Raw genomic sequence first — 25,464 nt, 5'->3', positions numbered from 1 at the left:
ACTCTTAGCACTTAGATTTAGAATAAATCCTCTGAAGCAGAGTTGAAAGAAAATTCTTCCATGAGAACTTCTTCAAGCATATCAGTGATGAACACAGATGCAAAAAGAAGTAATTTACCCTTCTGGGCTGGCTTATCTCTCAGTGCTCGTATGCTGTGATGATCTACAGAGCATTGCAGACTCACTGAGATGCTCCTTGCTCTGGAAATCTTTGAAAGAGGCTTCTATTACTTTTCACTTCAGCAATCTCAGTCCAGAAGGCATTATTGTTATCAAGTCCAGATAAGAATATGGTGGTCAAATACTTTTTTTCTTTTCTATTATTTTTTCATTAGATTTCAGCTTTGTGAAGGATGAAATGAGAAAGGATGCTTTTTTATTTCAAATAACTTATTTTGCCATCCTTTTCAACCTTGCCAGCTTCCTTGCTTTTTCTAAAGTCTTTCTGAGTCTTTTTTCATGTGTATGTTTTTCCATTTGTAAATGCAGCTTGGCTCTGACCTTGGTTATTTTTCCTCTGGCTATCCGTGGAACAAAGCCATTTTATAAATGCAACATAAAAATAGTTTCAAGTTGATCAGGATTCTGAATTGTGATGCTTTTTTTTTAATTTAGACATTCTTCAGGTTTCTTTGGGTGTAGTTTAAGTATAATCAGTGACAGGAAAGAGTTGCGTTTGTGCATTTTTCTTCTGTAAACTATTTAACTGTTTTTTTTGTTGTTCTTCAGTGTTTGAAGGGTAATATATCTGAACAAAACTGTTTTAGACAAAGGAAGTTTAAGGCTTTAATTCTAGTGACGTGTTTTCTAGCTCCAATATATAAAGGCTGTTCTTTAACCTCTTTTCACAGTATTTGTTCTTCAGTTTCCTTACTTAATATGCACAAGTAGACATGAATTCCACTGTGTTCACAAGCATATGCTAAAATTTTGGTAACTTTTGGATGGGAAATAAACCATAGTACTTAATGAATGTTGTAGATTTCAGTGTAAGAGTACAATTTCTTTGTATGCCTTGGGAATTCGATCTAAGTCTTCTGTCTTTGTCCTGGGAGAAGTTTACCACAGGGTGGCTTTAGGCATAGACAACTTCAGATGACTGCCTGGGGCAGCAGAACAAGGTGGGATCCAGCCCTGGGAGCCCCTAAGCCTGAGCCTCTGCAGTGCTCGGGGCTCAGAGCAAGAATGCTCCCTGCTTCTGGTGAGCACTGCTGCGTAGCAAAAGGCTGCCGTAAGCTGCGGCAGCTGTCTTTCCTTCCTCAGTCGCTTGGATTTGTGTCTTCAGATGTGTTTGTATTATTTCATCCTCTTAACACATAATCCTCAATATATGCATTATAGCACGGAAGTGAGGGTTGCTGCAACATTGCTGCACAACGAGCCCTACCAGGGTTTCCTGAAAAGCAAAGGTAAATTCTGTGCTGAGTTTTTCTCCGAGTTAGAATAGAATAGAATATTACAGCTGGAAGGGACCTACAACGATCATCTAGTTCAACTGCCTCCAGTTGAAGGTGTGAATTGTGGAGAAGATGGATCTTTCAGCTCAGAAAATAACACTGCTGTATCCAGTCCAGTATGTGGCTTCATAGTACATGTGCTGTTCTGTAGTGAGGTCCTCAACATGGGCTCAGGTACTGGCTGCATTGCCAGATCCCAATGGGGATTAGCGAGGCCCCTTTCCCTGCTCATGGCCCCTTTGAAGGGAGCTCCCTTCGTCAGTGGGAGCAGAGCCCATCCTCAAACGCGCGTGATTCTGGCACCTCTCATGGAGCTGCTGAAGGAGGAAGATGTCTGTCTGGGGAAGCTATTCTATTTTCATCACAGTATTGAGCTTGTTTACAATATCGAGAAGGCGTGATCCAGTTCTAGAAGGCAAACATTATTCTTCGTATGTACTACTGGCCGTGTTCGTGTCCCCTTCTTCAGGCTTATTAAAGCCCTTCCTGCAGTACTTGTATCTAAGGAAGTAAACATGGAGTCATGCACATCATAGCTTGCTTTATGCAAAGGCAATTCTACGAGGACGCTAGGAAGTCATTTCTGTGTTTGCATGAGGCACCTACAGGGACATTAAAGCATGTTCTTTGCTCTAAGCATGGCGGTTTTCATACGTTGCATTTTAGCATAGCCTACGTTGCAGATTTAATTATTCATCTATGTGCCTTTAAGGTCAAGTAGGGAACTACCTTACCTCTTCAATAGAAAATATTTCTTCTCCTTTTACAAGACTACGTGGATACCTACATAAAAATTGAAAATTTATTATTTGTACACAGTACTTGAATTTTGTGTGTATATGTGTGGTAATTACAGAAGTAGTCCTTTTACATCGTAGTCCAAGCTTCATTTCTAGATTTAGGTGATGTGCGATCTGGGATTCTTGAGAATTTCCTGTGCATTGTTCTAGGACAATGATCTGCTTCCTGCTTCCTCTTTCTGACCGGGAATGTCTTTTGCCTTTTCACAGATAAAGGAAACAATCTTCTTCAGCTCTTTTTCAGTCTCTTTACAAAATTATTTTTGAAAATGGTCTATGAAACAATACCGCACTTAAAATGAAAATGCTAGGAAGTATGGTGGGGTTAGAAGTTCTTCCCAGGCAAGGACAGGGGTTCTGTGATCTAGCAGGTTTCTTTCCGACCTTGTGCCATTATCCTTCCTTTTCCTTCGGCACAGTAGGGTACATCTGAGCTTTATTAGCTCAGGACTGCGTAAGCCAAAGCTCCTTCTTAGATAAAGTCTTCTGTGTATATTTATGCAACAGCTTTTACATCAAAACAAAATGCATATTTTATTATTATATAGTGGTTTCCTTGGGTTTAATGCTAAGCTAGTTGATTAAAACCGTATGCGTTTGGAACAGTTTTATTAAAAGCATACTGTTTGAGTTACAACCCATATTAACATGCGATTAAATATTTGGCCGTTTGAAAACCTCAGTGTTAATGTCTCATTTTAGAATGTAACTTGTCTGATGTGTGAGGTTTGGGGTTTGGTTTTGGTAAATATGCATTGTGGTGGTGTTTTATTTTTTTGTCTTCTAATAGGTTTTTACTTTTTTTTTTTGTTGGTGCTTTAGTGCACTGTTGTTTAGAGTACCAGTAATACCTTAGAAGTGGTGGTGTTTAACTCTTCATCAGCTCTTAGTTAATGTCAGAGTAGATTCATGCATTGTGGGACATTATCCATAAACCTTGTTTGAAATGTATGTTTTGTTGGGTTTTGGGTTGGGTTTTTTTTTTTTTTTTTTTTTTTTTTTTTGGTTTGTCTGTTTTTTTCCTCCTTTGCAGTTTTCTTCTCCCCCTCCCCACCTTGTAATTCAAATGCTCTCAGGCAATATGACAACTTGAATATAAAACTTGCAGATCTTTTGGGGAAAAAAAACCATGGTATCTATTGGCAACTATTCCCTCTTCCCACTCCCCCTCCCCCTGCCCCCAGCCCCTTTCATTGCACAGAACTTGTTCTAGTTGGAATAGCTCTGTGGTTTTGTGTTTGTGGCTTACAGAAAAAAAACATAGTAAGACTAGGAAACTCATTAAAGTGAAATGTTGATTTAATTAATACTAACAATATTCCTCTAAGAGAGATGGAGGGGATAAAGTGTGTCCCAAAGAGCTGTAGTGGCAAATTTTCTATTTAAAGATGCTAAAATGGAAGTAACAAAAAATATGCAAACAGATGCCAGGAAGGAAAGTAATAGAAGCAGGAAAACCATTTTGCAATGGTCTCTACTGCAGAATTTCGTTCATCCTTGAGTTAAGGATTTTTCTCGCTTTCACCGGCTTCAACTTCATCTTCTTGGTTCTGACCTCTCTGTATGTCCAATTTGCTATTAAATATATTGAAATAAGTCTTTGGCTATATATCAATATACCTTCTGTTCTGTGGGGTAACTCAGTTTTACAAAGCAGGTGAAAAGGGGATCTTTGTTGGTAAGACATGTTTCTTTTAAACTTGCAGTCAGATTCAGATTTGGTCTCCTTAGTTTTATATCTGATACTATTGACTTCATTTGTTCTGCAAGTGTCCTATGTACAATTAAAAAAAAAAGTTTGCATTACAGTAGACAATTATAAATTCTTGTTGAATTTAATGACCACATGTACTCATATTTCAAAATATTCATATTTCAAAATGAGCACATGTACTCATATTTTTCGATTGATCTTTTATTGATCTTATTACTTTAATAATTACAGAGCTTTTTTCATTGATGTATTACAAATTCAAGTTGCTGATTTAAAGGAAGCATATGTATGTCTGATGCTAAATAATTCTTTGTAATAGTAAAATTATGGTAATTTTCAGTAAGTGCATTAATTTGTGCCTTTCTTGAAAGTTCTGTTTGTCACTTGGTTTGTCACTATATTGCAATACATAAGCTTGAAATAATAGTTGACTGTCTACAAGAAAGAAACTTTCTGACTTTTAATTTTTTGTTGCAGATCATGTTCAAAATGAAGAAAACTATGCACAAGTACTAGATAAATTTGGAAGTAATTTTTTAAGTCGGGATAATCCAGATCTTGGCACAGCTTTTGTAAAATTTTCCACGCTTACTAAGGAATTATCAACGCTGCTGAAGAACCTGGTGAGGACTTTCAAACTTTCTAATTTTTTTAGTTTTTCCCAAAATAAAGTACAAAACAAGAACTTCATGATCCTCATGACCGATGATAATTTTAGAGATGCTTTCAGGTTTGGGTTTTTTGTGGTTCCCCCCACCCCCAAAAAAACAAAACAATAATTTCTGCAGAGATTATCTCTAAAGGGTGTTATTACACACTTGCTGTGTTTGATTGTTAATTGGTAGTTAAGAATTAAAATACAAATGTTGAGACATCACTTGAGGCACCATTCTCAAATGATTGGCAGTGTTATATATCTATTCTTATGGACCTTAACTTTAAACCATTCCCTGACTTGAAGTCTTTCCAGTTAAAAATCCAATACCAGTAGTTATGGCTTTTTTTGGTCTTACCTCAAAAAGAGAAACTTTCACTTTTTGGAAAAAAAATAACAATTTGGGGAGCGTGCTTAAATGGTGTTAATAGTCCATTCTCCCTGTGGTATACAAAGCATCCATTGCTTAAATATTAGGCTTAGGAAGGTCGTTCAAAGGTTTGTCTCATCTGAAGTTTGTCTTAGGCCTTTTACTTCTGAAAGCTGGATAATAAAGCCGTAGTCATAGCAAATAGCTTTGAATAGTGAAAGTAACTTTCATGGGTTTGATAGCTGTTGTATTAAGAAAGTGGTAGCTTCAATTTTCTGGTTTTTTAATAGTTGGTCTTATCTCCAAGCTTTTTGGTGTGTTAAGTGTAAGCAGTATTACAGACTTTCTTTCCTAGAGTCCCTAGCATGAGCATAACTGCTTTAGGTCACATCAAATGTCCGTGTAGCCAGTACCCTGGCTTTGACAGTTGCCCAAGAGTGCATCTTTAGGGAAGAGTGTAGGAAAAGAGCAAACATGTAGGGATAACTTCTATACTGTGGTCATGAAAACAGTCTTTAGCTCGGAGATGTTGGAGCTGGAGGCAATATCTTTTGCTTTGTAGTCCTTGTTAGGCATTACTTCCATGAATTTGTCTAAGGATTCCTTGAATGTATGCTATGCTTGGCAGAGAATGTGGTGGATTCCTCCAGAGTGCTAAAATGAAAACTGCTCTCTGAAATGTCAATTCTGTTTCTTTTGAACCTGATCCTTGCGTTTATTGTTCCCTGATCATTATATCTTACAAGAAGTTTAAAAATTTCCCCGTTTTTCCCAGGAATCTACAGATAGCTATGTCTCTTCCTTTCCCTTCCTCTGTTACTTTTCTAGCTGAGTCTTAGTTATTCCATAACTTGGATTGTCCTTGTTGGTCCTTTCTCTATCTTCTCTTAGTACAGTTATGCCGTTTTCTGAAATGGGGGGACAAACATGAAGATGATTCCATTTCTTATTCCCTTTTCTGAAGGCTGATTGCTTTATGATTACTGAGCATTGACCTTGATGTTTTCAAAGGACCCTTTGTTGTAACTTCAAGGTATTTTTTCCTTGAGACATTTTTCTTGATGACTGTTATTTCATAAGCATGATTTTGTAAGCAGTTTTTTCTCCTTAATGCATCGCTTTACATTTTTCAGCATAGACTTCAATCTTTAATTTCATTTTGTCAGTGGTAAGTGTTACAAGGTTCTTGTGCAACTCTTCATGCCTGGCTTTTGCTTTACCACCCAGACTAGCTTAGTGTCAGCAGACATTCTCACCTGACTCTCTGCACTCCTCTGAGATTCACTTATAAACATCTCAGACTGCCCAGGCCCAGCACCACTCAAAATGGGGTGTCACTTCTGACCTCTCATGCTTGTGCTTATTTCTGCCTTCTGAGTCTTGCCTCTTCTTCACCACCTACTTACTCATCTAAGGGTGATCACACTTACCCTAATGAAGCTTGCTTTCTTCAAGAGCTTTGCTCCAGCCTGTTACCTGGATCATGCTTTGTTTGTTTCATGTTGGCAGTTTTAAAGACCAGTAGATACGCGAGGGACCTGCTTTCCTCTGTAAAGGCTTCTGTCATAATGGGTTATTTTGGCCTCCTTTAATCTTAATTTAGCACACAATTAAAAATAAGTATTTTAAAATGGGTGTTAAAGTGCAATTTGAGGAGAGTTTGAGACCAGAACTCAAGTTTGTTGGAAGTTCTCTGGACCTCATCGTTCCTTGCAGGGCTTCCACAGAAATTTTAACTTCTTTCAACTGGCAAACAAGAAGTGGGGGATTATTTATTTATTTAAAGTAGTGCTGATAGAGAGGAAGAAGCTCTTTTAATTTAAGAAGACACACTTTCTCAAAACAACATTATACTTTTTCAGCTAGACTATGAAACATTATTGTTGACAGGATTTAAAAGGCTATTCCCTAATTTACTTCGTTCAGAAGCCTCAAATAGACAACAACATTTTACAAATGTCTCAGCATTTTAAAAACGCTTATTTTCCACCTTTCTTCTCTGACAGTTAGATAATTCTGCTTTGTTGACCCACTGTTGTTCTTAAGCATTATTCTGATTAATACAATTACACTGAAAGAAAAAGATTTTTATAATATTGAAATAGAAGTTGAGGTCCAGTGAAAAAGCAGTTGAGAGGAGGACCATATAATGTCACTGGTAGAGCCTCAGAGTAGGTGCTGAGGCTTATGCTAATAAAATTAATAGAAAAAATGGCAGTAAGTATTAAGATGAATGGCAAGCTAATAGGATTTTTTTTTTACATAGAGCAGATTGTTGCTGCCTTATTTGATAAATGTACAATAAAATAATGAATGGTCTTTAAAGACAGATGAATAAGGATAGAGCTACTCAGTAGGCAACAAAAAAAACCCTTCAAAAATTTGGATCTGTTTTTATTAAATCTTTTGAACTTTAATTATGATTCATAAAATATTTTCCTATGAATTGTGATATTATGCATATTTCATGAGAAGGAGGGTACAGGATATTTTATTCTGCTTGAAGGAATCATAGAGTGAGCACTTTAAGAGTGATCTTCACTTAAGTGCTATCTATGATCATCACTTACTGTGAAGTAAGGCCAGCAACTCGTATAAAGTATACAACTCTTGGAAACCATCATTTTGAAATGATTGTTCTGCACACAAGGTCAAGAATAGAAGCATATCCATTAACCATTTTAACAAAACCAAATAAGTCACTATGCACATTTTACTACAAACTGTTGTTGTTATCACTAAATACAACATCTGAAACATAAAAAATATAAATATCATGTTATATTGCTGAGTGGTTTGGGGTTTTTTTTGGTGTGTTTTTGTTTGTTTTTTCTAAGATTATAAGAATGACACATAATGACCACTTCTGTAACATTTTGTAAAGGTAACATTGTGATTGGCCATTGTCAACATTGGTCTACCTTTTCAGCAATCTCCAAGTGTCCCGCCAGAATTGGTTTCTCTGCTTTTTACTACTTCTACCTCCTTTCCTGTTCTAGGTTTCTTTCTGTATGCATTAATTCGTTATAATCGTGCATTAAAAAGCTGTATGAATATCTGCATATGTGAAACTGCGTATCTTTAAATTGATCTCGATGATGTTTTTGAAGAACATTTGGAGCACTTGCAGATAACTTGTTTTTTTGAAAGTTTACATGGTGCTTGGCTTTTTCCAAATGTTTTTTCCCACCTCCCTTTCCTGTAAATGTCCTCAGCTAATCTTTGCAGGCAAATTATCTTCTGTTCATATTCCTCCTCCCCAAATTATCATATGTATTTCCATCTGTTAAGGTTTTTTCCTTTATTTTGCTCTAGATATGAGACTGTTTTGCTTTGTTATCAGATGTGTTTCCAATTCATTTGGGCTAGTGTTCTATGAAGTCTTCAACTATGTAATAAATTATTCCAAAATCTTACCATATTGGAGTGATATACTGCTATCTAGGTGTTTTGTTGGGGTGGTTTGTTTTTTTTTTTCCCTAGCTGACATACTAGCTGGCTACTGTTGAGTAATTTCAGCCCAACTGTTAATGGCCTGAATTGGTTATCCTTAATGGATACACTTGGAAAAATGAAAAAAAAAAGCTACAGTAATGTACTGTTGATCATACCTGCCCTGATAACTGCTTTAAGTCTGCCATATCCACCCGTATTGCAGAAATATGTGTTCTCTCTGTTCTTAGGAACTAGGCTGGGATTAGTCTTTTGAATATTCTTTTGCAGAATTCACATTTGAGATACGAACTTCAGTTAAGGTTGTTAAGTGGAAACTGAGTGAAATGGTTGAGAATGAAAACAATAATACCTTTTCTTTAATCTGTGTATTGATAAAGTAGGTATTAGCTTAATCACTTGTTGGCTTATTATTCATAATTCTCATCTCCAACAAAACTGACATTGCCAGAACATTGTTAGTTGTGATGTATTGAGATAAAAAGCCAACAGAGGACAAATTGTGAAAAGGCATAATCTTATACAAATTCCCTGGCTCCTTTTATTTCTGTTATGAAATAATATTGTGTAGGGGCATGTGCAAATGTTTAAGCTAAGAAGAAAGAAAACCAGAACCTAGCTCCTTAAATAGAATCAAAGCTTAGACTATCTGCTATAAACTCCTTTAGTGAAGCCAGATAAAGAAAAAAAATCTTTTGGGCTTTTGATCACTGAAAGTGATGAGGTTGCTTTTTTGTTTCATACAAAATTAATATTTGAGCACTAATTAGTTGTTGCAATTAAGGAGAAAAATCCCTTCTCAGATCTTGATCTTTGAAATCATGAAGAACCTTTGCTCTGTGTTCATGTTATTGTTTGAGGCTACAGCTCAAGGTATTCTAGTGGCTGTGCTTCATCTTGCTTTGAATACGTTTTGAATATAAGATTTTGTGAATTTAAAAAATATAAAATGTTGACACATGAAACAGTTGTCAAGATATCTTGAACATGAAGATACAAGTGTGTCATGTTTTCTGAATTTGAATCCATCTCATGCTAAGAATAATTAACAGTTTTGATACCTGCAAGCTGTCTAAAAAGAACAAAACTTGAGGGCTGGCTGACAAGCTATCAGGCGATAATTAAGTAGCTGTATAATAACCTGTGATCCACCTTCCCCTCTGTCATGCTGAGACCCCAGTGCTTTCCAGAGGATAATGCGTATCAAGATTGAGAACCATGCTTTGCCGGACTGCTTGGTATCTTCATTAGAACAATGAGTGCCTGAACTGTGCTTGAGCTCTGGCAGCCTGGTTTGGCAGTAATCTCTAGGGGACCTTACAGAAATCCTTTCTGCCCAGGGCATTTGGAGAATGAAGCGAGTCTGGGGTTTTTTTCTTTTTTTTTACTTTTTTGTTAGGGAGTGATAGTGATTCTAATGAAGGAAAATACGCTATTTTATACATAGCAGATGTAGTTCTTGTAAATAATGACATGGTACAAGAAGTTGCTTGTAAATTGGTAAGAAGCCCTGGCTCATAAAACAGTAGCGAATGCACACAGGTCATGCCTTGTTTCATCATGACTTTATTTTATGCCTATGAAAGAAGTAAACTATGACAGAAGACTGAGATTGCTTTGATTTGTGTCAGGAATAGTGTGGCCAGCAGGAGCAGGGAGGTGATTGTCCCCCTGTACTCGGCACTGGTGAGGCCGCACCTGGAATACTGTGTCCAGTTTTGGGCCCTTCAATACAAGAAAGACATTGAGGTGCTGGAGCGTGTCCAGAGAAGGGCAACGAAGCTGGTGAAGGGTCTGGAGCACAGGCCTTATGAGGAGCGGCTGAGGGAACTGGGGTTGTTTAGCCTGGAGAAGAGGAGGCTGAGGGGAGACCTTATCGCTCTCTGCAGCTACCTGAAAGGAGGTTGTAGTAAGGTGGGTGTTGGGCTCTTCTCCCAAGTAGTTAGCGATAGGATGAGAGGAAATGGGCTCAAGCTGCGCCAGGGGAGGTTTAGGTTGGAAATTAGGAAAAATTTCTTTACGGAAAGGGTGGTCAAGAATTGGAAGAGGCTGCCCAGAGAGGTGGTGGAGTCCCCATCCCTGGAAGTGTTCAAAAAACGGGTAGATGTGGCACTTGGGGACATGGTTTAGTCTAGTCTACCCTTGATTGGCTTAGAGTAGACTTGGTAGTGTGGGTTAATGGTTGGACTGGATGATCTTAAAGGTCTTTTCCAACCTAAACGATTCTATGATTCTATGATTTTTTTTTTTTACAGGCGTGTATTTAAAATTGCATAATGTCACTTTTGAAAAATCAAATATTTTTCATACATGTCTTTTGAATATATAAGGAGTTTTTGAATGGAATGTTATACCTGGAGAACCTGTTCGAGGGATCATTTTTGTATTCTCATCTGTGTGGATTGCGTATTTCATAACAGTCTCTTAAAAATTAGTTTCATGGACTCAAATATGCTCAGAAGACCTTATAGGAGAGGGGATCTGAGCCATATATATGGCAGATTAAAACCCACTAACGCAATGCTTCCCTACTCCTTTGGTTTACACACACAGAAGATGTGCTGTCTTGCAGCCTTCCCGTTGCTCTCCCTATCCTTCCTTAGCAAGGAACTGAAGAATTCAGGGAGTATTTTGGGTGAGAAATGAAGGGAGGGGTGAAGTAGGAAAGGCAACAGACTTTTCACTAGACTGGGATAATAATAGTGATCCACTTGTCTTTCCTGCGGCTGCGACTCTTCAGGAACCACACACACCGTATGCATTCCGGTGGGATCACAGCAGTAGGTTTGTCTGCCCTCACACTGGCAAAGACGAGTGGAACATTTCCACGGACATGTAAATGAACTGGGCATGGACTTTCACTAGGTGAAATCTAAACTTGTGAGAGTTTAAGCAGATGTCAGATTTCCACACTGGACAAGGAAAGGAACAGTCTTCCCCAATAGTTGGGAATAATCAAAGAGCTGGTGACGCTCCTTGCTCCTGGTGTTCGTGGTTGAATTAAATGTGCCGTGTGTGTTCTCTGCCTGGAGCACTGCAGGTCCTTGCTTCCTACTCAGGAGGCTATAAGAAACATTTGTTCCAAAAATGAATTTGCTTCCTAAATAATTGAGCAGTATTCAGATGTTTGCTTCAAGAGACTGAAGATTACCTTGAGGTGCTTTCAGAACTTTGCTTATATGCTATTTTTAAAATTCTGGTTTTATATCACCCTATATAAGTAAAGATTAATTATAACGCTTCTATGTCTGATGCAAGTGAACGTTTATTAATTCTTCCCAGACTTGAATTTACTATTAATTTAGAAATTTTGAGGTGATTGCAGCTTCTTTAGTGAAGTTCAAAGACTGGTTAGCAGTAGGTTGATAAGATCATAATAAATCTTTTTCAGTGATAACAGTATAATGTTTTTCTTTTTAGCTCCAGGGTTTAAGCCACAATGTTATTTTCACTTTGGATTCTCTCTTAAAAGGAGACTTAAAAGGTGTTAAAGGGGTAAGTGTTGAAAACTAAATTTGTATTTAGGGAAATATTTTCAGGTTCAGCTGTCTGTTTTCCATTCACTTGTGAGATCATTTCTTATGTTGGCATCCATTAATATTCTCTGTGTAGTCCAAAAGACAAATGAAAAAATGGCGTGACTGTGATGCTGCTTTAGACTTGCATTGTAAATTCCTGTCTTAAGGCGCACAGGAAAGCAGTACTTTACAAGATTCAAAAATAGTATTTTTTCCAACTGCTGTCTAAAAAGGTTTAAAAGAAAACAGTATTTTTTGTTGCTATTTATAACTTGATAACTAGAAAGACAAAGTTTTAAAAATATTCTCAGCAATTTTTCTGTTTCCTAAGGACCTCAAAAAGCCTTTTGACAAAGCCTGGAAGGATTATGAAACCAAATTGTAAGTATTTTTCTCCCTCCCTTTTTTTTTTTTTTTCTTTTTTTTTCTTTTTCCCCTCCTGCTTTTCTTTCTCCTCCTGGGCCCAGACTGTGTAATGTATCTGTGGATGTAAATGTGAATATCAGCAAGGCATCTCTTCTGTGGTTCTCCCTTCTGCACTAATAGAAATAAAATATTTTTATGTACTCTGAGAAGTAGTTAAATCACTGCCCAATGTTTCTTTAGTGTAACGAAGATACTTAATGCTTAGATACTGAACATTGTGAAGTGAATTGTGGAGATCTCAGGTGGCATTTACACATTCTTATAACCATATACATAAAATCTATCAATAGTAAAAATTATGAGATCTATATGTTGTCCTGTGTTGCAGAACTGTATCTTTTTGAGATGCAAGAATTTTGGTGCAGTTGGTGTGACTTCTGAAATATCTGAGGTTTTAAAAATATTTTCTTGCTATAATACCTATCTTCTGTGGTTAAAGAACGATTCATGAAAATAGAAGGTTGGAAACAAGTAGTATTGTAGTTGCAGAAATATTAGTGGAATGGTTCAGAATGTTCTCAAGGAAGTGATGGGCGCTTTATCAGAATTCAGGAGCTCTCAGGAGTTAATTCATTTTTGTATCCTTTCACTTATTCCCCTTTTTAATCTTAATCTTTTTTTTCATTTATGCCTAACCAGGAGCGGAAAAAAGCAATGAAAGAAAAAGTCAGGCCACTGAGAACTGCTGAAACATTTATTATCAGCATAATTTTCTCACCTACATATAGTAATTTTTGCCTTCAAAATTCATTACAATGTTAAATCCTTGTGAACAACTGAACTGGAAATGAGGTTATTACTAATCTAAGACAAAAGGAGATTCCTGTCCCAAAATTGCAACATCATACTCAGTTGAGCATTCAGATTTACGTGCAGAATTGCTTTTTAGTTCCATTTTAGTTATTTAGTTCTTACAGATATTGCATATTTTGCAAAAATATTGAATAGTCTTCTTTAGACAGCAAATTGGTTTAGAAAAAAAAAAAATTCTTTCTGCCTCTCAAATTGCTGTACATAAAATCAGGGATATCTTTGCCAGCCTATACATAACAAATGCCATTGAACACAACTTAAGAGACAGAGGTATCTCATACAGACTTAATACGTGGAATCATCTGTGGGATTCTGTTCTGCAGAATGATCCTGTTGTCTTGTTACTATTTTTTTTTCTCTTGTGAGCAAATTTCACTTGGGCTTATTAAGACCAAGAAGGAGATGTCCCTTAGATTTCTCGGAGAACTCCATTTCCCAGAATTTGTTCAAGACCAAGCATCAAGTCAAGTTTAGAGGCTCCGTGCTGAAAAGAGCTTTGTTCTATGTGCAAACATTATGACTTTCTTATTTGGAGAAAAGCAGAGTTCAAAAACAAATAAATTAATCCTTTTAATTTTTTTTTTCCCCTAGCAAGGAGCACCTAATAAACACACAGTGCTTTGTCACCTGTTTTGCAGAAGTACAGCTTCAGTGTTTATTTGTCTCAGAAAGGCTGCTAGAGAAGAAAGATTTACTTTTTTTAAAAAAAAAACAAATCAGAAAATGTTTAGACTTTTCTACTCTATATTGGAAATCTAAGTTTGCTTACAAATGGACTATCCGGTTAGTCTGCAGAGTAGATACATAAGGACAGCCACACTCTAAAGCTCTAATTAAAGTCTCAGGATGGCCTCTTAGTTCCATATTTGCATTTCACTGTTTCAGAATTTCAGTTTTGGCTTTCTCTGAAAACGTAATGACTGGAAGTCATGTCATTTAGCGTAGGTGGTAAACTTAATATGCTGCCTTACTGTTTTTCTTAATTCCTGCCTTATGAGCATGAAATATATTTGATTAAGTTATTCTGCCATTTTCTTGCCAAGTCAGTAGTTTCTTATACATATGCTTTACACTGCAGTATATAGAGATGAAACCTATGGAGCACATTGTATAGAAGGAATGAGATTTTTTTTTTTCCCCCCAAGTAGCACACGAACTAGAGAAGGGAAGGAAGGGCAGCTTCATGGCTCCATTACTTCTTGTCACTTAAAAAAAAAAAAATAGAGGATTTGGTATCATAGAGGAACTAATCTTCAGAATGGCTTCTTTACTATTTCTTGATTATTATTTTTTTCCTAAATAATACTAGATCACATGATAGTAGAAGAAATTCTCTAAAATGTTTTCTAATTAAAATTTCAGTACAAAAATTGAAAAGGAAAAAAGAGAACATGCAAAACAGCATGGGATGATAAGAACGGAAATAACAGGGGCTGAGATAGCAGAGGAAATGGAGAAGGAGAGGCGGCTATTTCAGCTACAGATGTGTGAAGTAAGAAACAAGTTTCAGCTTTTAATTGTGACACCATAACTTAAAAGTACTTTGTGGGCCTTAAAGGTGGTGAAATCTACTTCATCATTTAATGGGGGTGGAGGGAGGAAATTATTTCAATGCCGCATAGTACAGCAATATAAAAATAATTATTTTAGCAACTCTACAAAACTTGGCTTCCTTTTGTTTTATTCCTTTTCTTTGTTTTTAGATTATTATGCTAAGGTTTTGGGGCTGAAAATATACTATGGAAATACTTCTTAATTTTTTCAGGTTTATGGTTGAGCAGTTCAGGAAGTATTTTTGATATCTTTCTTCCAACATGCTTTCTGAAGCCTTCTAAAATTTCTAATAAAGTGATAAATGATAGTGATATGTTAGTTCCATAAAACTGCTTTTTATATTAATAGTTCTCTTTATTATATTTTAGTGATGATTACTTTAAATTGCATAGTATTTACATTTTTTGAATATTTCAGTAATTACTGCAGTAGCATTAAAGAAAGGACATCTTTAGGCAATTGTAAAAGATGAAACTTTTTCCTGAATTTGTTTTATGTTTTGGGGTGATTGAATTTTTTGAATGGCCAAATAAACTGTTATCTGTTTTGTATTTTACTTAACTGTGGTGGACTGGTGGTTATGAGTCAGCACCCAGGTTAAACACAGAGATAATTAATTCACTGAGCAAATGATGTTTTATTGATTGAAAACTGTTGAAGGTTGTGAGGCATGATTATCAACATGTTTTTCACTGTCTATACAGTATCTTATTAAGGTTAATGAAATCAAGACAAAAAAAGGTGTGGACCTTCTGCAGAACCTTATTAAGTATTATCATGCACAATGCAAGTAAGTGCAATGCTTTTAAGCTTTAGTTACAATTTTCTTTTTTATGCAAGTGTTTGTTTCCATTTGTTTTGGTTATATCAGGAATTTATATCATAATTGTAATCTGCCAGGTGTCTGCAACTTCATCTTACCAGGCTGTAGTCTTTCAGCAGAGAGTATGAAAGTGAGTGAGTGGGGCAGGGGAGTGATGGAGAAAGAGGCCAAGGGAAAAACCCTGTGCGTTGCATACAAAATTAATTTTAGCTCCCAAGGCATAGATCTACAATGTAATTTTAGAAACGGCTTGTTTATTCTATTTAATAGTTTTTAGGTTTTTATGTGAATTTTAAAAACCATTGTGAAAGCCATTGTGAAATTCCTTGAAGTGAAACTGGTAAGATATGACCTTGTCATCAGTAGAACCACAGGGGCAAACATACAGGAACTTAAGTTAAATACAGGAAAGAGATTTTAGAAATTACTGAGGGGAAACATGTTGACTAACAGTGATAAAAATAAGCTAAGCTATATTCTGTCTTATTTGGTATTTGTTAAAGTCACAATGGTGTATCTCCACTGCTGAAAGATATCATACTTCAAAACTACTGGGAAGGGTTTTAAACAAACAAAAAAACCACACACACAAAAAAACCCCCACAAAATTAAAAAAAACAACCAAGCAAAAAAAAACCCAAACAAAAAAAAAAGCTTCATAGTGATGAATATCAATTTATTTCCATCAGATTTCTAATCTAGAATAAATACTTGAAGATAGAAGTTAACTTCTGTTTATCTACAACTTAACCCTTCATATGTTGCCACTTTATATACTGACATGCGAAGGGCTTATTTGGCTTATTATATTTTAATACAGTGAGACAAAATCAGCAAAGTAAACTAAATGTTTCTGGACTGAAATGCAGTCAGACTGTCAGACCTTTCTGAAGTATATTACATTAGAGGAATGTGGAAGCTGTGCTGTTGTGTGGTTAGATTGATAGTAAAACAGTTCACACTGGGACAGAGATTTTTTTTGTTTGTTTCTGAACATGGGAAGAGCTGGATAAGATTTATTGGTTTTGCTGTTTTTCTCCACAATACAGTCTACTTTGTGTTATGAATTACATGTATTCCTGATAAATCACAGGTATTTTTCATTATAGTTTCTTCCAAGATGGCTTGAAAACAGCTGATAAACTTAAACAATACATTGAAAAGTTGGCTGCTGACTTATATAATGTAAGTTTTACTTTTAAGTAGTTTAATGTCTGAAAATGGAAATATTTTGTTTATATGAATACATTTTAGATATGACTATAAGGGTTTATATTTCATTTGTATCTTATAAATGAAGAGTGTGTTCTCTGAAACATTGTGTATAGCTAGACTGAGGAAAAAACATCTTGACTATCTTAAACTTTGTATTCTGTTTTTATACTTATTAGGAAAAGCAGCTTTCATTCTACTACTAACACAATGTTGCACTAAAATAAAACTAATTTGAAGTGGCAATCTTTGAATCAGATTACATTATTAGCACCATTTTTAGCTACCACTTTCATTTTTCCATAACAAACTGCTTAATGATAGCACCACAGTTTTTGAATGAATTAATTTATGATGTTCATGGAAGGCAAGTAATAATGTGGAATCAAAGCTCACTTGTCACCCAAGTGCTTTTGTATTCTATAATAAGAATTAAAATAATCCCATTTGCTATTGCAGTTTGTGGCTAAATTAAACTCTATTTTCGTTCCTTAAGTCATCTGTCAAGCTCACTGGAGTTATTTAATATTTCAGAGACTAATTTAGTTGCATTAGATGTAGTGAACCATTAAAGTGTAATAGAGCAGGGCATGCGGAATTGTATGTTCATTTTAGCTTACTTTTCAAGTAACACATTCATAGACGGTGAATACATAAGAATGGACTAGTCCATGAAAATAAACTCAAATATTACAGAAGCACAGAATAGTTGAGCTGGTTGCTCAAGACATCTAAAATGGTATATTGAAATGCATAAAAAATTAAAAATAAAGTTGCATCCAGAAAGCATATAATGGCAATCTCTTTCCATAGATAAAGCAGACACAGGATGAAGAAAAGAAACAACTTACTGCTCTTCGTGATTTGATAAAATCTTCTCTGCAGCTTGATCAGAAGGAGGTAAATAATCTAGACATTATTCTTGGAGATAATGTGAATTTATGAATTCTGTATTCAGAAATTGGTTTAATTGATGTTCAATTTGTGTAGTTATAGGTTCAGAAGAGTTGGCCTTTGAACATTATGACAAAACTAATATTTAGAATGTCCAACTGTCAGCAAACAATAGTTTTAGATGAATTTTCTGTTTCCATTTTATATGTGAAAAAAATTATTCCTTTTTTGTGTAATTTTATATATTTTACGTACTTTTTAATGTACTATAAGAACAGTTATAATGGATTGGTTAAATGTGTCATCTAGCCCAGCATCCTATCCTTGACAATGATAAAGAATGAATGTTCAGGAAAAAATATAAAGGGATAGGATGCACACTTCTTTCTTGTGTCCTGCCATCCTCCAGCCAGATTGTGTCAGGATTTTCCTGACCTAGGTGATGCTGAGTAAGCCAGAACGAGAACTAGAGGCTTGCATTTACGTGTGGTTTCTGTATTACTATTCATCTGCTAACTCACATGGATTTTGTGATATTGTTCTCCTTCCCAAACCACTTTTGCTAATACTGTAGCACAAGGAAAAAAACTTGTTTGTCAACCAGATAGAAGTGGCTGAGACAGGGCAGTTAGAAAGAAAAATCCATCATCAATTACACTAGTATCAGCAGTGAAGGGGGAACATGCAGTGTTCATTGCAGATGTTCTGGGATACTCCTTGAACTAGGAGATAGGATATCATATACATCACAGTGTTTACCTGAGATAATATTGTGACTCCTTCCAAATCATGGTGCCTGAGAGTCAGAAATACTGGATATCCTGTGGTGAAGCTGAGTGTTGGGGGGGGGTGGTGGGATGGAGGGGAACGGGGTGGCTTTCATTTAGGAAAAGGTTGCTTACCCTCGGATCAGTTTTCTCTTAGGTAAATAAAATGTTAGTATTTGCCAGGTGTCTACTCAGCTTATTAAATATTTATTATGAAATATGAATTATTATTATAAATAAACATGAGACAGAGGCCATTCTGCTTCATATATATGATCGTCCACATATATGATTGGGCAGTATTGGTAATAGCAAATATACATAAGAATATGATTTACAACCAGATGTACTGAGTCAGCCAAGTTTCCAACAGCGATCAGTCATGGATGTTTAGAGTAAAAGGCAGGACAATAAACACTGACACTTCTCCAGAATACCCTCCCATTAGTACTTTGACTGTCTTTGCAGTCTCTCCACCACCGTATGGATTTCCTCTCTGAATTTGTGCAGTTGCTTTTTGAAACTGTAAACTATCAGCTTCTGTTACGGCTGTGTCCTTTCCCACCATTGCTACACGTTGTGTGGAAAAATCTTCCTGCTTTTATTTGTTTTGAACTTTTACCCTACTCAAGATGGGAGTGCTTGTGAATTTATGATAGTGTTGTTAGATCATTTCTGATCTTTTTTTTTTTTCATCCAAGTCCTAATATTGACTTGCTTTTTGACCAGCGCTTAGTGCAGAGGAGGTGTGTAATAATTTAATCAGCTGTAAAGCTATAACCATATCATCCTGTTTCTGAATGTTAATAGTCAACTCACAGTATCTTATTTTTCCCCTCTGCATCACTTTGCATTTGTTTATGCTGATCTTCACCTGTCATTTCTTGTCAAGTTACTCACTATCATGAGGTACTCGAGAAATTCTTCAGTCAGCCTTTCTTGGGTATCCTGAATAATTTAATACCATCTAATGTCTATCTACGTACTGATTCCTTCAGAGAACTCCAGGTTTTTGAGACCAACTTTCTGTACAAAAGCTGCACTGATTTTCCAGTATACAAAATACTAAATGTACTCTTAAATGTAGTTTTCATTAATCTTCCTTATGTGGTGTGAAGTGTACTAATCTTTACTTTCCTGGAATTCTTCTGGAAATTCTTCAAAATTAGGACTTTAGTAACTGGGGCAAGTAAGTATTTTTATGGGCGCTCATGTAATTATGTAGGTAGCACATTGTGATTATGGCTACTGTGTGTAGATAAACAACTTAAAGTTAGTAAATGATTTCAAGTTGAATCACAATTAATAAGCAATGATTGAGTCATTCCTTACAGTGTGGTGGTGGTGGTGGTGTTTTTTTTTTCCTTTTGAATACTTGCCTATGTGTGCTTTTGTAATGTAGAAGTACATTATATAGCAGATAAACCTTGGCCAGAAGGCTGTTCCTCTCCCTGCATCTTTAATCCCATCGTTCTGAAGGACAACACAACCTTACAACACACTGTACGTGGTTTTTAGAATTTCTTTGATGTCACAAATTATGACAGGAGCAATACAGAGCACCTTTGAACAGATCCCCATTTATTGTAAGACCTACCAGCTCTTTGTAGTACTCAGTTTTCCCTTATCTCATACTCTACAGTCTTTCCCAGTGCTCCGTTTGCTATTTTTTTTTTCCTTCCATTTCCAATGTGCACATGAACCTACTAGATCTCTTCCATAATACTTAAAGAGCTTCCCATACATGGGTTACATCTGTAATGTCCCTAATATCTAAATCACTCTGAACGTAACTCATGCTTGTTCTCCATCCTCGCTCCCAAAAGTTGAACAGAGAACATGAGATTTCAGAAGCTATTTGTAAATAAATTTAAATCCTAAAGTGTTTTTATGAATCAATTCCCAACAGAGAGGAACAAGACCTGCTCTCTTCTCCCCTACCTTTTTCTTCCACAAGCTGATTATCTAGGAAGCAAAGAAAAATAGCTCCTTCTCTCCTGGCTGCTGCATATGTTGTTAAGTTCAAGCTACTTGTTAATCAGCCAGTTCTTGGCAATAAAGTAGGACAAACCGGTTGTTCTTCTTCAGTGCCATGTATTGTACATACATGGCTGCAGACAGTACAAGTCAAGTTTCAAAAGTTGCTCACAGAGTATTATTGAGGAAACATAGTGTTTGGTTTTTTGGTTACCTATTTCCTGGATGCGTAGTAAAAATTACTCTGTTTCAGTGGAAAGTAACCTTACTTAAAATATAAAAATTAAACAAGTCACATTCTGAAACTTAGATACATGTTGTAATAAAGTAGCTTCACAGGCATCACCAAAATAAACAATGCAACTTTTCTGACTTTAATTATAGTGTAGACAAATCCTAGGATTCTTGAAAAACTGTGTGTATACATATGATATCTGTATAAAAAATTATCTATATAAAAACAGTGTTTGGCTTGAAGAGAATGGAAATTGTGTCTTGGAAGGAAAAGCAGCAATATTGTGATTCTCAGGTATTCAGGCAAATCATAGGGGAGAGAGAGATCTGCTGTAGTGAAAGAATCCACTATTTTGGATAAAATAACGGTTTGATCACATTGATGTTCAAGTATCTCTTTCAAAGTCAACGTGAGGACTTTCACTCATGTGATTCTGCTACATTACATGAGTCAGAGTGTAATAATGCTGGCAGATACTGAGGAGCTTGATAAAACAATGTCTCAGTTAGGTATTCAGTGTTTTAATCCTGAAATAACATGCCAGCATTCATTACTCCTTAGTTAAGTGACAATGAAACTTGAAGATAACGTGGCCTGAGTTTCACCAGTCAGCCCTCCATCATTGCATATATCCAGATCTTCAAGTATGTAAAGCTGGGCTTTATTACTGTGGCAGGTGGTCTGGTTGGTTGTGATTAAGAATACATTTTCCCCCTTATGTTAGTGCAGTATAATCTCACTGTTGGAAAATTTATGGATTAATGGAAATATTGAAGAACATGAAATGAATGGGATTTTCTCTGGCGGGTTTGTAGATTCAGAAGTACTCTTACCAAAAATTACTTTGGGAGGGAAACAGTTTGAAATAATAAAATTGAGGCCCTGGCTGTGTGTAGTTTTAAGTTTCTTTGACCCTTTATGCAAGAGAAGGAAGTTGAAACTAATGATCCCTGTCCATATGGTGAATTCTGCCACCTTTAACCTCTTTGGAGTTGCCATTAGATAAGTGACACTTCCTACCCATCTCAGAGTGACTTGCTGTCACAGATGACAAAAGAGTTTCCTGCATGGCTGTTATTAAATCTATTAAAACGTTTAGGATCTTTCTGAATTTAAGATAATATGTGTGGAAAAACTACTCTTCAGCACCCATACTTTTATTCAGGAAAAAACACTAATGCACTAAATGAGCTAACCTCGTTCCCTACACTTTCAAGGTCTCAAAACGCAACTCTTGTTTTACTGTTGTATGCATTCAAGTTGCTTATTTAGCATTATGGATATCTGTAATCCTCTTACACGTTTTGCTGGTGTACCTGTCCTTTCATCAGTGAAAAAAATATTACTATAGTCTTTGCAATTACCTGGATCTTGGAAAAGCACATCTTGACAATCTTTGAATCTTGGGTTGCACAGAAGTGCTAGTGCTGTAGCTTTGCTATGGGAAGTGCAATTTACTGCGGCTTTGCTACATGCAGCGTCTCCCGTTGTCGTTACGTACTGTCTTGTTATCAAGGTATGGCAGTTTCTGTTGCTTTGCGCAAGAATTATCTGATTTTGTAAAATTACTATGGTTTAAAGCTTTGGGGAAAAATATTTTAAGGGATGCTAGTGTAATTTTCATAGAACCATAGAATGCTTTGGGTTGGAAGGGACCTTTAGAGGGCATCTAGCCCAACCCCCTGCAGTGAGCAGGGACAGCTTTAACCAGATCAGGTTGCTCAGAGCCCCATCCAACCTGACCTGGAATGTTGCCAGGGATGGGGCATCTACCGCCTCTCTGGGAAACCTGTGCCAGTGCTTCACCACCCTCATTGTAAAAAAATTTAACTGTGTAAAGTATTTTATTTTATATGTTGAAAAATGCTTATATGTTAAGAAGCTTAAATTTTAAAGGAAACCAGACCTTTAATACAGCCTGCTATTCCCTATTTTTGTATATTAATTATTGGTACAAATGTAACTTAACAGCTTTAAGTTGAATACGGCTACTCTTTAGATCATGTTTTGTGTGTGTTCTGTTAACTGTTTCTTTACGTTTTGCTTTATTTCCCCAAATCTCCATCTGATACGCTCTTTAAAACAGGAATTCTATCTCATTGCGTTCTTTCCTATGCTAATACCAATAGGACCCTAATTCCAATGGGGGTTTGGAATTTACTTGTAGCAAATCAGCCGCTTACTGTGATGGTGTAAACACTTACTGCTGACAGCACATTGCATGTTGCAGCCTTCATCTTGCTTCCAACCACAACTATCAGTTTTACCCAAGCACTTCTCTCTAAACTCCTAGGACAAATTTGTTACAAAATGAAAAACAGTTGTAAGGACCCTGAACAAAATCTTCAATATATATTGGTTGTGGTAATTGTAAGAAACTCTGCTTTGAAAGAGTAAAGGTTATTGCCAAGGCAGTAATTGAACTTCGCATTCTTTTGATTTTTTTTGGTGGGATTTTGTCAGATGTTTTGCAGATAATTGTTTCACAGCTACATTTAAAACCATATCAATGTGTCCTTAATTATACCTTTTTATATACATTTGCAAAAATTAAAAGTTAACTTTGGGCCTGATCTTTTTCAGTGGAAATTCAGAATTAGCTCCAGTTTGGTGGATGATACAATATAGCTATCATTTTAGACAATTTATTAAAGACTGGACATTTAGTAAAATTTGATCCTGTAGTCATTTTAGTTGCTTTTTTGAAGCCAATGTCATATATGCAAGGTTGCACAGAATTTTGTTATGATGTTTTTGTTACTTGTTGAGAAAAAGCACCACTGTGCCTAAAAAAGTAATTCTTGCCTTCTTTCTAGTAGTGATGGTAGGGGAAAAATTGTTTTACTAGATATGGGGGCTATAAAATTTATGTTCAAGGAACATGTTTTTTAAATAAAATAATGATTCTTGTTTTAAATTATTTGCTTTCTCTTTCCTCTATTGCTTTTGCCTTTCGTGATCGAAGTCTAGGAGAGTAAGTCAAATGTTTTAATGAACTTTTGGGGATTTTTTTTCTGATGTACTTATAACAAGTTAATCCATTTCACTTAATTGTTTCACTAGATCAGGCCAAAAGTTATTTCAGTTGACTTCATTCAGTAAATACCATGAATTATATACATATTTTTAATTGGATAAAAAAGTGATTATTAGCATTTGGTTTTGTTTGTTTATATGTGTGTTTCTGTATATATGCATGCTGTATTCTGTTGCTTTCATTTTGAAATTTTATCTTAGCCTTTTACTCTTTGATTATAAGTATGCAATAGTAAATGTCTATATTTTAAAAAGTTGTTGTTTTGAGATGCATATTTGCATCCATACTGTACTTCAAACATCTAATGAAGTAATTGAATCTTGAACATGCAGTTAGTTCAAGGTCACGTGATGTAAAAGCAAGCCCTCCTATGGATGTAAAACATGCATTAGGAGTTCTCTCTCTCTTTTTTTTTTTTTTAATCTTTATTAATTTGTGAAGTTGTGCTAGAGCAGAGAAATAAAGTAAAATAGGCTTGAAGATTAGGAAAATGTACTGTGCATGTCAGGGAATGTTAATGGTGTTTTTCCCTTTTTTAGGATTCACAGAGCAGGCAAGGAGGATATAGTATGCATCAGCTTCAGGGGAATAAGGAATATGGCAGTGAGAAGAAAGGTTATCTTTTAAAGAAGAGTGATGGGTATGTTCTTAGAGTGCATAATACATAGTGAGAACTATTACTCTGTTCATGTGCTGATTTTTATTTTTTTCTACTGTGGGTGCTTAAGGCACATTCTCCTAATGCATGTGCCACAAGTACTCAAGAATTTCACAGTTCAAATGTGAACACAGATCTGAATTGACTGTAGTAAATCTAAAAGGCGTGACAAGCAATCATTAAAAAAAAAAGTCATATTAGAAAGCTGTTGTCTTTATAAGTCTCTAAAAGGTGATTAAGACCTGTCATAAATCTCCAAGTTACATTTGGTGACGCATTTAGTAAAATTTTGACTGCATTTGTTTGTTTCTCAAGGCTAATCTTCTCAAAATGTTAATGGGATTTAACATGTGTTTTGAAATCGTGTCTAGTTACTGAATTTGTTGTTGATGTTCTTATGTAGGTTAAGGAAAGTATGGCAAAGAAGAAAGTGCACTGTTAAAAATGGAATTCTTACCATATCTCATGCAACCGTAAGTTATTTTTGTTAATTTATTATTTTAATAAAAAGGTGTGTTATCCTTTCCTGGTGAATCTGTTGGTGTTAATCTACTATTACAAAAAAGATGCCACGACTGCTTCCAACTGTTGAAGTTCTGTGGATTATCGGAAGTTGGAGACTGATTTACGGAAGTATTGTTATACTCGGTCTGTTAAAATTTGTCCTAGTTGTCTGCTGCTGACCACTAGTGGGAGCAGTGCTTCAGGTTAAATGGAGCAGTACACCTGTTCTCACTATACCTTTGAGATATGGGATGTGATTCATCTGGATAAAATGAAGTGTCTGCAGTGTAGCTGTCTGCATCAGAGCAAGATCCTGAAGATTCCTCTCTTAGCCACCGGTCAAGGTAGTCAGAGGAGTCTGGGTAGATTTGGTCAGGTGTCTTGTTATAAACTCAATTCTGGCTGTTGACTGTCCTGGAAGACCAATAACTAACACATACATAGATGTCTGTATTACAGAAGTTTTATTCCTACATGGGATGTTAACTACTTAAAACATTTTAATGCCTACACATTCATTTTGTAAAAAAATTAAAATCATTGAACTAATCAGAGTGAAAAAATGAGAATAAAGGATGGTTTGAAATTAGTTTCAGA

General features: G+C 35.8%; 1 protein-coding gene across 4 annotated transcripts in view; it reads left to right on the top strand.

The window, feature by feature from the left end:
• ASAP1 (ArfGAP with SH3 domain, ankyrin repeat and PH domain 1) overlaps nucleotides 1-25,464 on the top strand; it is a 130,729-nt gene that overhangs the window by 58,043 nt on the left and 47,222 nt on the right. For 2 of the 4 annotated variants that reach the window (XM_075706416.1, XM_075706413.1), the window contains exons 3-12: nucleotides 4,449-4,594; nucleotides 11,870-11,944; nucleotides 12,299-12,348; nucleotides 14,569-14,698; nucleotides 15,465-15,550; nucleotides 16,693-16,768; nucleotides 17,609-17,695; nucleotides 23,634-23,642; nucleotides 24,245-24,345; nucleotides 24,767-24,836. In XM_075706416.1, coding sequence (XP_075562531.1) covers nucleotides 4,449-4,594; nucleotides 11,870-11,944; nucleotides 12,299-12,348; nucleotides 14,569-14,698; nucleotides 15,465-15,550; nucleotides 16,693-16,768; nucleotides 17,609-17,695; nucleotides 23,634-23,642; nucleotides 24,245-24,345; nucleotides 24,767-24,836 — 830 coding nt within the window. The remainder of the gene's footprint in view (nucleotides 1-4,448; nucleotides 4,595-11,869; nucleotides 11,945-12,298; nucleotides 12,349-14,568; nucleotides 14,699-15,464; nucleotides 15,551-16,692; nucleotides 16,769-17,608; nucleotides 17,696-23,633; nucleotides 23,643-24,244; nucleotides 24,346-24,766; nucleotides 24,837-25,464) is intronic. The other 2 variants (XM_075706414.1, XM_075706412.1) reach the window with 1 other exon arrangement.

Source organism: Pelecanus crispus, chromosome 2, assembly GCF_030463565.1.
Source record: "Pelecanus crispus isolate bPelCri1 chromosome 2, bPelCri1.pri, whole genome shotgun sequence".
Classification (NCBI taxonomy): domain Eukaryota; kingdom Metazoa; phylum Chordata; class Aves; order Pelecaniformes; family Pelecanidae; genus Pelecanus; species Pelecanus crispus.
This window is presented reverse-complemented; position numbering and strand designations above follow the sequence as displayed.